We start from the raw sequence: 13,630 nt of genomic DNA, 5'->3' as shown, positions 1-13,630 counted from the left end.
TAGCATTTTTTCAACATGGCGTCATCGAAAACAGAGATTTATGGATATAAATTGCATATTATTGAAAAAAACATAAATGTACTGTGTAACATGTCCTATTACTGTCATTCAACTGAGACTGCTCTTCTCTGTATCACGGAGGCGCTCCGCACCGCTAAAGCTAACTCTCTCTCCTCTGCTCTCATCCTTCTAGACCTATCGGCTGCCTTCGATACTGTGAACCATCAGATCCTTCTCTCCACCCTCTCCGAGTTGGGCATCTCCGGCGCGGCCCACGCTTGGATTGCGTCCTACCTGACAGGTCGCTCCTACCAGGTGGCGTGGCGATCTGTCTCCCTCACCACGCGCTTCACCACTGGTGTCCCCAGGGCTCTGTTCTAGGCCCTCTCCTATTCTCGCTATACACCAAGTCACTTGGCTCTGTCATAACCTCACATGGTCTCTCCTATTATTGCTATGCAGACGACACACAATTAATCTTCTCCTTTCCTCCTTCTGATGACCAGGTGGTGAATCGCATCTCTGCATGTCTGGCAGACATATCAGTGTGGATGACGGATCACCACCTCAAGCTGAACCTAAGACGGGTGAGCTGCTCTTCCTCCCGGGAAGGACTGCTATCTCGCCATCACGGTTGACAACTCCATTGTGTCCTCCTCCCAGAGCGCTAAGAACCTTGGCGTGATCCTGGACAACACCCTGTCGTTCTCAACTAACATCAAGGCGGTGGCCCGTTCCTGTAGGTTCATGCTCTACAACATCCGCAAGTACGATGCCTCACACAGGAAGCGGCGCAGGTCCTAATCCAGGCACTTGTCATCTCCCGTCATTACTGCAACTCGCTGTTGGCTGGGCTCCTGCCTGTGCCATTAAACCCCTACAACTCATCCAGAACGCCGCAGCCCGTCTGGTGTTCAACCTTCCCAAGTTCTCTCACGTCACCCCGCTTCCGCTCTCTCCACTGGCTTCCAGTTGAAGCTGCATCCGCTACAAGACCATGGTGCTTGCCTACGGAGCTGTGAAACGGCACCTCATACCTCCAGGCTCTGATCAGGCCCTACACCCAAACAAGGGCACTGCGTTTGGCCTGCTCGCCTCCCTACCACTGAGGAAGTACAGTTCCCGCTCAGCCCAGTCAAAACTGTTCCTGCTCTGGCCCCCAATGGTGGAACAAACTCCCTCACGACGCCAGGACAGCGGAGTCAATCACCACCTTCCGGAGACACCTGAAACCCCACCTCTTTAAGGAATACCTAGGATAGGATAAAGTAATTTCTCACCCCCCTTAAAAGATTTAGATGCACTATTGTAAAGTGGCTGTTCCACTGGATGTCATAAGGTGAATGCACCAATTTGTAAGTTGCTCTGGATAAGAGCGTCTGCTAAATGACTTAAATGTAATGTAAATGTAATCTGATGAAGATTTTCAAAAGGTTAGTGAATTATTTTTCTTTTAAACCTGCGTTTGTTGATTGCATTTTTTGGCTATTCAAATGAGCTGTGTCTTTGGTGGTGGTTTGACATAAATATGTGCTATGTTTTCGCCGTAAAACATTTTAGAAATCTGACTCGCTGGCTAGATGAACAAGGTGTTTATCTTTCATTTGAGCTATTGGACTTGTTAATATGTGGAGGTTAAATATTTCTAAGAATATTTTTGCGTTCCATGCACCACGTTCCAGGTGAACGTAGGAGGGTTCGTTCCCAAATGGGAACCACTCCCGTTAACAGGTTTAAACAGTCCACAATCATATGACACCATTATTCAAACAGTATCTTCTTCACTTATTCATCTTATACAACAATTAGATGTAGTAAACCTCATATCTGTGCTTTGGCAAAGTGGGTGAGGTTATATCCTTCCTGTTTGGCCCTGCCCGGGGGTGTCCTCGGATGGGGCCACAGTGTCTCCTGACCCCTCCTGTCTCAGCCTCCAGTATTTATGCTGCAGTAGTTTATGTGTCGGGGGGCTGGGGTCAGTTTGTTATATCTGGAGTACTTCTCCTGTCCAATTTGGTGTCCTGTGTGAATCTAAGTGTGCATTCTCTAATTCTCTCCTTCTCTCTCTCTTTCTCTCTCTCGGAGGACCTGAGCCCTAGGACCATGCCCCAGGACTACCTGACATGATGACTCCTTGCTGTCCCCAGTCCACCTGGCCGTGCTGCTGCTCCAGTTTCAACTGTTCTGCCTTATTATTATTCGACCATGCTGGTCATTTATGAACATTTGAACATCTTGGCCATGTTCTGTTATAATCTCCACCCGGCAAGCCGGAAGAGGACTGGCCACCCCACATAGCCTGGTTCCTCTCTAGGTTTCTTCCTAGGTTTTGGCCTTTCTTGGGAGTTTTTCCTAACCACCGTGCTTCTACACCTGCATTGCTTGCTGTTTGGGGTTTTAGGCTGGGTTTCTGTACAGCACTTTGAGATATCAGCTGATGTACGAAGGGCTATATAAATAAATTTGATTTGATTTGATATCTGAGGCTATTATATAAACAGCGTTATGGTAATGTGGCCACACCGTCTCTCTTGAGCTGTTGTGACAAACGCACCAGTTCGTAGCTGGATTCTTCACCAATCTTTTACACTTTATCTGGAACATGAAATTTGTTCGTACCTCACGTTCTGTGAGGTGGAAGGATTTCCTTTGTCTCCATGAAAACTACTCTCTATAACTGTGTGTCGATGAGGCAGGGAATTTACGGGGAAATTCCTTGGGAATTTACGACCTCACTCTGCCCACAGCAGTCTGGTTGTAGAAGCAGAGCGCGGGGGATGGTGCTCGCTGTACTCAAAGAGGGCAACATCATGACACTACTCTCACCACCTGGGAGCGGCCCATCAGGAAGTCCAGTAACCAGTTGCACAGGGCGGGGTCGAGACCCAAGGTCGATGACGAGTTTGGAGGGTACTATGGTGTTAAATGCTGAGCTGTAGTCGATGAACAGCATTCTGACATAGGTATTCCTCTTGTCCAGATGGGTTAGGGCAATGTGCAGTGTGGTTGCGATTGCGTCGTCTGTGAACCTATTCGGGCGGTAAGCAAATTGGAGTGGGTCTAGGGTGTCAGGTAGGGTGGAGGTGATATGGTCCTTGACTAGTCTCTCAAAGCACTTCAGTAGCTCAGTTACCTTAACTTTTTTGGGAACAGAAACAATGGTGGCCCTCTTGAAGCATATGGGGACAGCAGACTGGGATAAGTATTGATTGAATATGTCCGTAAACACACCAGCCAGCTGGTCTGCGCATCCTCTGAGGACGCGGCTGGGGATGCCGTCTGGGCCTGCAGCCTTGCGAGGGTTAACACTTTTAAATGTTTTACTCATGTCGGCTGCAGTGAAGAAGAGTCCCAGGTTTTGGTAGCGGGCCATGTCAGTGGCACTGTATTGTCCTCAAAGCGAGCAAAGACGTTATTTAGTATGTCTTGGAGCAAGGCATCCTGGTCCGCGACGGGGCTGGATTTCTTTTTGTAATCCTCTTGTGAGGATTGTAATCCTCTTGTGTCTGAGCCATTGAAGTTGTCCTGCTTCCTTTGTTGTCCTTCCTTTGAAGGCCTTGAATATTCGGTCCGACTTGGCTCACCACTTTGTTGGGTTGAAAGGTTGGCTGAAACATTATCAACAACATAGTGGTTATGGAAAATCACAAATAGTTTACCACAATATTACCATAATAATTTACGGACATTTTGACAGCATTAACATAAACAAACAGCAGTATTAGGGTTTGTTCACCTAGGGGCGAGCATAGATAATAGATTTTTGTCTTAAACTTTCCCTGATTTCAATATACACACTTTTGTCATGTTTTGCTATGTGTACCATACCCTCAGTCTGAATCAAACAGTAATTATTACCTCAGATTGACTGATTGCTTTGAGATTCCTCAGTATCTCAATCTCCAAACTTCTTCGGAACTGAATATGCTCGTCATTGATTTTCTTTATTTCAACACATTGCATCTCTTTCTTCATCTCTTCCTCAGTCTGAAAAAATATAACTGTGGAATAACTAGTCCAGCAACTGACATATTGACACATTACACTGTATGTCTACATTTTGGAATTATTCAAGAACAATGACATGTAGACGAATAAATGCAAGACCTACTGTAACTGACAATAACAACACTTGATTACCTCATTTATTAACGTTAAACACAATATAAGTTCATACGTTTGCTAAGTTAATGTAATATTGCTGGGTCTTACCAATTCCTCAAAGCATTCTCCAAATCTGTGTTTCTCCAGTCCTGGGAACTCTGCTCCAGATTTAAAGAGATCCTCCAAGCTTCTGGCAACAAGGTGTAGAACTTCAAACTCGTAGGCGTAGACATTGCCATCTTCACATAACAGGAGGACCAGCTGCCATCCTGCTGCCGAACAGCGGAAGTCATCCAGGGCACCAATGACCACCATCTCCATTCTCTTTGGAAGGTAGCAGTCTTTCCAAACTTCTAACTGTTCACCATCTCCAGCGTGAACAGTGTCCTCCAGACCCCCGATTCTCAACTTGGAACTTTTCGGCTTTGCAAGAGGTATCTTGTTGTCGCGATTTTCCGACACAATCTTTTTGATTTGGCCGAGGAATTCGACAGCATCTGTGGCAACAACAGACAATAATTAGAAACTATATTTAACATTGTATATGTCAAGAGTGCAGAACATCCTACTTACAACCTGCAAATATAGACATTTTGTATCATTAGCCATCTCATTCAAAGATGCAGTCCTGGATCTTATTAAGCACAACAAATTCATAACATATTTTATAAATTGAATTCGTAACATATCATCTGAATTGCATACAGAAAAAAGCATGTAATAATAAGGATTAGCAGGACGTAACGTATCATGTGATGGTGTAGTACAGGAGGCTCGTTTTGGCTCCTGTTGCACCACTTTCAAAACTACTGGTTGAAACGATACAACAGTTCTGGAGCATCTCTTTAAACATACAATGATGGGTGGTTATCACATATCAGATGTTCAACCATTGTTCCACATTTTATATCTCTGAAGGTATAGCTGTGGGTATAGTCTCAGCTAGTTGTCTTACACTGTGGCAGTACTGTATTGAATGTTGGTGCTGTAACTCAAATCACGCAGCTAAATCCCATCAGCTGCTAAGGTTGCTGCAGAAAGGCTGAGGTCAAATGTGGATGAAGAGGTCATCATGATGCTGTTACAGTACATGTTTCCAGCTGTGATGACATCTTCCTGTGATCCAAGTCAACTGGTGCGCTCAAAAGTGGTAAGCTTCTTGCTCCCGAAGTTTGTGAAATTGTCTTCAAGTGCTTTTGTAGGTTGCATTGTGTAGGTCGGTGCTACAGTCTTAAAGTGTTCATCTTCCAAATATCCCCCTGAAATCATATTCTCGACCTGACAGCCATGGTAACCTGTGATGCTGCACGTGTTTCACTATGGTCAATAGACGTTTTTCTCACCATGTCCATGATTGTTAGAAATCCAGCAAAGTGGGGTAGGAAGCTGAAGTGCTTCATCAAGTCTATGGATAAAAGTGATCTAATCAGATAACTAATGAATTTATTGAAATTCTGAGTGCATAGTTTACTATTATTATTTCTTATTTGACTGCCAGCCCGAACCAAGGTTGATTTAATATTAATACATTTTTATTTTAAGTGCTTTTCAAACATGATGACAGACTAACCAGGGAGAGCAATACACATGATGACAGACTAACCAGGGAGAACACTAAACATGATTACAGACTAACCAGGGAGAGCAATACACATGATGACAGACTAACCAGGGAGAGCACTAAACATGATGACAGACTAACCAGGGAGAGCAATACACATGATGACAGACTAACCAGGGAGAGCACTAAATATGATGACAGACTAACCAGGGAGAGCACTAAACATGATGACAGACTAACCAGGGAGAACACTAAACATGACGACAGACTAACCAGGGAGAACAATACACATGATGACAGACTAACCAGGCAGAGAGACAGACTAACCAGGCAGCACACTGATGACAGACTAACCAGGGAGAACAATACACATGATGACAGACTAACCAGGCAGAGAGCACTAAAGGCAGCACACTATGATGACAGACTAACCAGGAGAGCACTAAACATGATGACAGACTAACCAGGGAGAACACTAAACATGATGACAGACTAACCAGGGAGAACATGATACACATAACCAGGCAGAACGCTAAACATGATGACAGACTAACCATGGAGAACAGTAAACATGATGACAGACTAACCAGGAGAACACTAAACATGATGACAGACTAACCAGGAGAACACTAAACATGATGACAGACTAACCAGGGAGAACACTAAACATGATGACAGACTAACCAGGAGAGAATACACATACACATGATGACAGACTAACCAGGGAGAGCAATACACATGATGACAGACTAACCAGGAGAACAATAAACATGATGACAGACTAACCAGGAGAGCAATGGAGAACACTAAACATGATGAGAGACTAACCAGGGAGAAAACACTGACAGACTAACATGATGACAGACTAACCAGGAGAACACTAAACATGATGACAGACTAACCAGGAGAGCACTAAACATGATGACAGACTAACCATGGAGAACACTAAACATGATGACAGACTAACCAGGGAGAACACTAAACATGATGACAGACTAACCAGGGAGAGCAATACACATGATGACAGACTAACCAGGGAGAGCAATACACATGATGACAGACTAACCATGGAGAACAGTAAACATGATGACAGACTAACCATGGAGAACACTAAACATGATGACAGACTAACCAGGGAGAACACTAAACATGATGACAAACTAACCAGGGAGAGCACTAAACATGATGACAGACTAACCATGGAGAACACTAATCATGATGACAGACTAACCAGGGAGAACACTAAACATGATGACAGACTAACCAGGGAGAACACTAAACATGATTACAGACTAACCATGGAGAACAGTAAACATGATGACCGACTAACCATGGAGAACAGTAAACATGATGACAGACTAACCATGGAGAACAGTAAACATGATGACAGACTAACCATGGAGAACACTAAACATGATGACAGACTAACCATGGAGAACACTAAACATGATGACAGACTAACCATGGAGAACACTAAACATGATGACAGACTAACCAGGCAGAACACTAAACATGATGACAGACTAACCAGGAGAACACTAAACATGATGACAGACTAACCAGGCAGAACACTAAACATGATGACAGACTAACCAGGGAGAACAATACACATGATGACAGACTAACCAGGTAGAACACTAAACATGACGACAGACTAACCAGGCAGCACACTAAACATGATGACAGACTAACCAGGTAGAACACTGAACATGATGACAGACTAACCAGGCAGCACACTAAACATGATGACAGACTAACCAGGCAGAACACTAAACATGATGACAGACTAACCAGGCAGCACACTAAACATGATGACAGACTAACCAGGTAGAACACTGAACATGATGACAGACTAACCAGGCAGCACACTAAACATGATGACAGACTAACCAGGTAGAACACTGAACATGATGACAGACTAACCAGGCAGAACGCTAAACATGATGACAGACTAACCAGGAGAACAATACACATGATGACAGACTAACCAGGCAGCACACTAAACATGATGACAGACTAACCAGGCAGCACACTAAACATGATGACAGACTAACCAGGCAGAACGCTAAACATGATGACAGACTAACCAGGCAGAACGCTAAACATGATGACAGACTAACCAGGCAGCACACTAAACATGATGACAGACTAACCAGGCAGAACGCTAAACATGATGACAGACTAACCAGGCAGCACACTAAACATGATGACAGACTAACCAGGCAGAACGCTAAACATGATGACAGACTAACCAGGCAGAAAGCTAAACATGATGACAGACTAACCAGGCAGAACACTAAACATGATGACAGACTAACCAGGCAGCACACTAAACATGATGACAGACTAACCAGGGGAGTAAACAACAACAGATAAAAGCTTGGACAACAGCCATTTTGGGTAAGCCTGTGTGAAGTCTTAGTGTGGACTAGAATATGTGTATGGATTGTGAGGTTCTGACATGGAGAGGGAGTTCCAGAGCTGGGGGCCTGCACTGCTTAAAGGACGTTCTCACATGGAGCGGAGCCTGTTGCGAGGGAGGGTGAGGAGGCCAGTGTCAGAGGAGCGCAGTAAATCGGTGGGAGTGTAGGAGGCTGGAGAGGTATGTCAGGGCCAGTCTATTTGTCAGTGAGCAAGATTTGCTTGAAGATGATGCTGGATTGAACTGGGAGCCAGTGAAGTTTGATGAAGGTTGTGATGTCCCAAGGTCTGGTGTGTGTGAGGACTCTGACAGCTGAGTTTGAATGTATGGAACTAGGTCCAGTGTTTTGTCAGGGAGTCTGTAGAGACTGGTGCTGCAACAGTCCAGGCGTGAATGAGGGTTTCAGCAATGGGGTCGGTGATAGTGGGTCCGAGTTGTGACGTGTTGGAGGTGAAAGAAAGCTGTCTTTGCGTAGTACATACTGTAGGCCTACGTTGGTTAGCATAGGGAAAATATGGCTTTGTTTGGCGGCACAAAATGTACAGCTACTGTATTGTTTTAATGTCCAATAGGGCAGGTAATTACAGTCAATTCTTAATTAAACTTTCATTTTGGAAATGTAAAATCCAAGTCCGGAATGATTCTTCAATGGAGGTGGTGAAAAGGGAACCGGGTGTCACAGACACTCACTGACCAACACAGCCAAACAACCTCCTCACAGCTGAGACATCAGTCCAAATACCATCCCCCATCACCTACATCCATGTTTTCTTCTGTCACACTGTTCACATGCATTCACCTGCAGATCCACAAACACATTGATTGAATGTTTCTTCTGTCACACCAATCGAACACTTGATAGCCTACCTATATAATGAGATATCTTCATCCAACATTTCTTCTTTGAGCTATCTGTCTTCTCTGATGTCCAGGTCCCACTGACTTTCAGAGAGATTCGTCACGCATCCCGGCCAAAATCCTAGTTTGAAAAATGTACTACTTCTCAAACCTCGTACAAGTCTCCCACAGGCACATGTGGTGATTTAATGGACATGCTTGAGTCACTATTATATGTCAACATAGGAATTGGACCACTCTGCATTAATACGACAGAGGAAGAAACATGTATGATGAAAACTATGAAAAGAAAGCAGCAAAGATGTGTTATAAACAATTGTCAATAGGTTATGGTATAAATCAGACAAATGTGATATACTTGATGTGTTCCCATTTAGAGCCGTGACTAGTTAGTAATGCTTCTTTTAATGGGTCCCAAATGTACAGTAGGGCATCTGTGCTACAAACATATTAGAAATGGAGTTTGTTTGGAACACTGAATTCTAAAAGGCCAATAACTTAAAAATTAACTTAAAGGGATAGTTTGAGATTTTGGCAATTGTTCTACTTACCCAGAGTCATATGAACTCATGGATACCATTTTTTTGTCTGCATGTAGTTTGAAGGAAGTTGAAAATCGTCTCTGGAGGGAATGCTAAATAGAATCAGCGCAACGAATGGAAATCTAGGGGGATCAGCTAGCTTTTTGATTTCCTTGTGGATTTTTAAAGAATTGGCCTTAGGCCTTATATAGTATAGAATGACAACCAATCATAAAACATGAAGACACTGTTTTCATATAGTGAAGGAGGGGCCCTAGTGGCCACAAGTCACCAGTAAGCAAGCAACTTTATCTTCTTATGATATTCAATTTCTCTATCATGAAATTTGAATCTTTATGGAAATTGTTTATTGAAAAACATTAAACGTGTAAAATATGAGGTCTAGTGTTGCCTAAACCCGGGATTCAATCCAATTGCGGGTAACAGGCAATGCGGCTTTTCAAGGCAATGTTCACGGAGATCGCATTCACGGTAAATGCTGCATATGTCAGCTGAATCAGACATTTCCTTTAAAAGGCCATTGGATGACAATACACTACAAACAAAAAAAGAAATTCGGCTGATACCTTCTTTTTCCCTCTCACAGTGAAGAAACTCAGTCTTTATCTTCTTTAACCTGTATAAAATGATAAAAACAGTATATGTTTTGTTTTATTAACTGATTTGAATTTATTTAACTAAAACAACAAGAAATACACATTTGCAAATTAGGTAAGGAACCCAGACATGCCTTGAGTAAATTATTAAATTCTTAAACAATTGAAATTCAGCAAGTCAATAAATGTAATAAACAAAGCGTGGGCCAACGTCATTTCCATGGAAATAACCTGGAGCCTCATATATATATAGTATATATATAGTATATATATATATAGTATATGTATATATATCGTATCTTACATTTTTATAATTGAAATATCTTTACCCCATTGATGTGATGATTCCCCACTGACTGTTGGGAAAACAATACAAATGCTGGTGAACAAGTAGGTCAAAAAAAGCACTTAAACTCGAAGAATCCACACTAAAATGAATAAACACTAATCATGAATAATATAGATCAAAACAATTTTGGGATTGGTCTACCATCCCATCAAATCAACATGACAATTACAATTTTAAATGTCATTCCAATAAATCCTTTATTTGAGTGAAACACACCTAGTAAAGTTGAAATAGGCTTACATTAAATAGTTGTATACACCTAAATATTCCGTATAAACCTAGGGACGGGCGTTTGACTTTTTTTTGACTGTTTGAGTACTCCAGTACTCAAATCAAAAACAAGCTATTTCTAGAACAATGTCTGACTGGGAAATATGTCAACAATGTCCAATGTATCATTACCATTACAGGTAAGGAATCCTAACAGATAAATTGTTTAATGTAGGTCAATTCAGTCAATAAAAAAAACATATTTAAGATAAATTTATTGAAACTGTAATATCAACTGGTTATAGTGTATCCTGGAACACATAAGAAGACAGATTTAGGTTTGTAACCCTGAAAAATATGTGTTTCAACATGCCGAATTGAGACCCGTTTCAAATTACCATTCTTTGTGAATAACTGTTCAGACGCGAGATGCGAATCACTTCGCAGTATTCTGTTCTTTTTTAATCTCTTATATTAAATCATGTTTTTACTATACAATATGTGTATTGACTGTGATAAGTGCTCGGGAAATAAAAGCGTCTATATTAGCAAAACAAGGCTATGAAATTGCACAGCCATAGGCTTCTATAAGCAAGCGCCACACTAAGGTTACTTTCAACAAAGTAGTAGTAACCTCAGTGTGGCGCTTTCTTATAGAAGCCTATGGCTGTGCAATTTCATAGCCTTGTTTTGCTAATATAGACGCTTTTATTTCCCGAGCACTTATCACAGTCAATACACATATTGTATAGTAAAAGCATGATTTAATATAAGAGATTAAAAAAGAACAGAATACTGCGAAGTGATTCGCATCTCGCGTCTGAACAGTTATTCACAAAGAATGGTCATTTGAAACGGGTCTCAATTCGGCATGTTGAAACACATATTTTTCAGGGTTACAAACCTAAATCTGTCTTCTTATCGATATACATACGTTCAATTTAGTTCATTATGCGGTTCCTTGGAATGATCTAAATGTATTAACAATTTTTCATTGAACACTGCATTGGGATGAATTAGGGCCACGACATATGTTTGGGGAGTAGGCCTAGGCTTAGTGGTTCTGATGAAAATACGCTCTTTGTCTTTTTAAACTATTATTTTTGCATATTTCCAGTGTGGATGCTGTCTATATGCAGGGTGGTGATAGCCAAGGCAAACCAATTCTAAATTACACTAGCGGTTCGCAATGTAGGGTATTCAATAGTTACCACAGCCACAACGTCCGAAACCCTTCCTGTTTCTACATTTCGCTTCCTAAAATCAGATTTTAAACCTAACTCTTAACCCTAACCTTAATCACATTGTTAACCTTGTGCCTAAACCTAACCTTAAGCTTTTGTATATGAATGTTTACGATATAGACAATGCTGACTTTGTGACTGATAACTAGGTTCACTCGCAAAGTCACCTAAACTGAAAATGACGCAGTTCTTCCAAAACTGCAGCTCATTGCTGGAATACATATTTCCCTACTTCAGTCCATTTTGAAGTTGTGATAAAGCTCTCCTCATTTGGCAAGGATTGTAGCTTCTGTATCCCATCAGTTTGACACGTTTTTATAGTCATCTATTTCTATAAGCGCATTCAGCACGCGTGAGCAGAGGGAGCGATCGTAATTCCACGTAGGTTAATGCTGCGGTTATGTAGTCGTCGGAGCGTTCTATTTCCTAACTGCGATGTTGGAAATATGATTTGTTTCATTCATGTGCATTTTGATCGGAACAATTTTTCAACATATACGATTTTAGCTACTTTGATAAGCTAACTAACGTTGCTTATAATTACGTTAGCTAGCTTGATTAACATTGATATAAACCCAGGTACGTTACAATATGATCAATATGGTTAAACTAGCTACCTTATGCCGCACCCATCTTGTGCTTGTCAAAAACGTATTGTTATCATCTTTTGTTCGAAAATGTAAAAGGTCAGTGGTCACAATTCGGTAGCTCACACAGTTTCCCGAATTGTAATTCTGATGTGAAGGGTCATTCAAGTGAAACTTTACAGTCAGAACTTCCGATAATTCCGATAGCACATGAACGCAGCATATGCTACTTCTCTAATGTATCTAATGGATTTCTCAAGCCAAAGTATAAAACACTTTCTTCTCACCAAAGACACGTTTCTTCAGCAGACATATATTTATTTTATTAGCCTACTCAGGAACCGAACCATAGCACCAATATTTATGGTAATAGTAATTAGAACAAAATAAACATCATACATTTCCGGAAGGCTATCAACCCTTCATTGAAACACTTATATTACAAACAAGTCTATCGTAACATAGCTTACCAGATTCAAATGTAGCCTGTAAGAAATGTAAAGGCAATTTACCAAGAAAACAAACAACGTTTGATCTCCTTCTTTATGGCTGTTGCGTAAGAAGTGGCGTGACAAGTCCTCTTGACTGAACACGGAAGAGCTTGAGAGGACAGTAATAGTTCACTGGAAAATGACTGTAGGCAATATGCTGTGTGCATCATATTTCATTATAGGTTCATGACTGAGGCGTGGCCTTTAGACTACGTAGCAAGATTTAACACTTTTTCTCTTAGACTTTAGAAAAATACGTGGAGGGAAAGGCAGTTTTTAAGTTGTCAATAAAACAAACATTTTGGGGGACTGTTGCAGCTCTCTTCTCCTTTAAACCATCTATTGTGTGCAACGATGTATGGATTTGATTTAATTTGACAGAAATGTTGGTTAGACTATTCTTATAATACCACTCATGCCAGTATAACAAAGTCATTGGATACCATGATACGCATGGATATGTTGTACTATCTGTGTTAATACGTTCGACATAAATTAGATATTTTTTAAGTACAACTGATGGAGCTTGCCAGAACGGTTTAGTCGATGTTGACGCCCTGGGCGAGCCTGCAACTCAATCTCTTTGCCCGCTCACATGTTGTTCCTCTGCATGGGTGTGACTCCTTCATTTATCATTCTGTTCCACTGAGAATGTTGTTTTAGCTC

General features: G+C 41.6%; 1 protein-coding gene across 5 annotated transcripts; it reads right to left on the bottom strand.

Moving 5' to 3' along the window:
• Positions 1 to 1,391: 1,391 nt before the first annotated feature.
• LOC127919723 (uncharacterized) lies at positions 1,392 to 13,118 on the bottom strand. 5 transcript variants are annotated; one of them, XM_052503538.1, is made up of 7 exons: positions 12,986 to 13,118; positions 10,413 to 10,439; positions 10,054 to 10,103; positions 8,955 to 9,066; positions 4,213 to 4,601; positions 3,859 to 3,987; positions 1,392 to 3,608 (listed from the first exon to the last, which is right to left on the bottom strand). In XM_052503538.1, the coding sequence occupies exons 4-7, from the start codon at positions 8,974 to 8,976 to the stop codon at positions 3,417 to 3,419; spliced, it is 732 nt and encodes a 243-aa protein (XP_052359498.1). In that variant the 5' UTR covers positions 8,977 to 9,066; positions 10,054 to 10,103; positions 10,413 to 10,439; positions 12,986 to 13,118; the 3' UTR covers positions 1,392 to 3,416. The 5 variants fall into 5 exon arrangements, with proteins under 5 accessions (XP_052359498.1, XP_052359497.1, XP_052359494.1 ...); XM_052503537.1 differs by having other exon boundaries at positions 12,944 to 13,109; XM_052503534.1 differs by lacking the exon at positions 8,955 to 9,066.
• Between the last annotated feature and the right edge of the window lie 512 nt (positions 13,119 to 13,630).

This window comes from Oncorhynchus keta, unplaced genomic scaffold (assembly GCF_023373465.1).
Source record: "Oncorhynchus keta strain PuntledgeMale-10-30-2019 unplaced genomic scaffold, Oket_V2 Un_contig_17431_pilon_pilon, whole genome shotgun sequence".
NCBI lineage: Eukaryota > Metazoa > Chordata > Actinopteri > Salmoniformes > Salmonidae > Oncorhynchus > Oncorhynchus keta.
The sequence above is the reverse complement of the archived record's forward strand: the minus strand, read 5'-3'. Positions and strand labels throughout refer to the sequence as shown.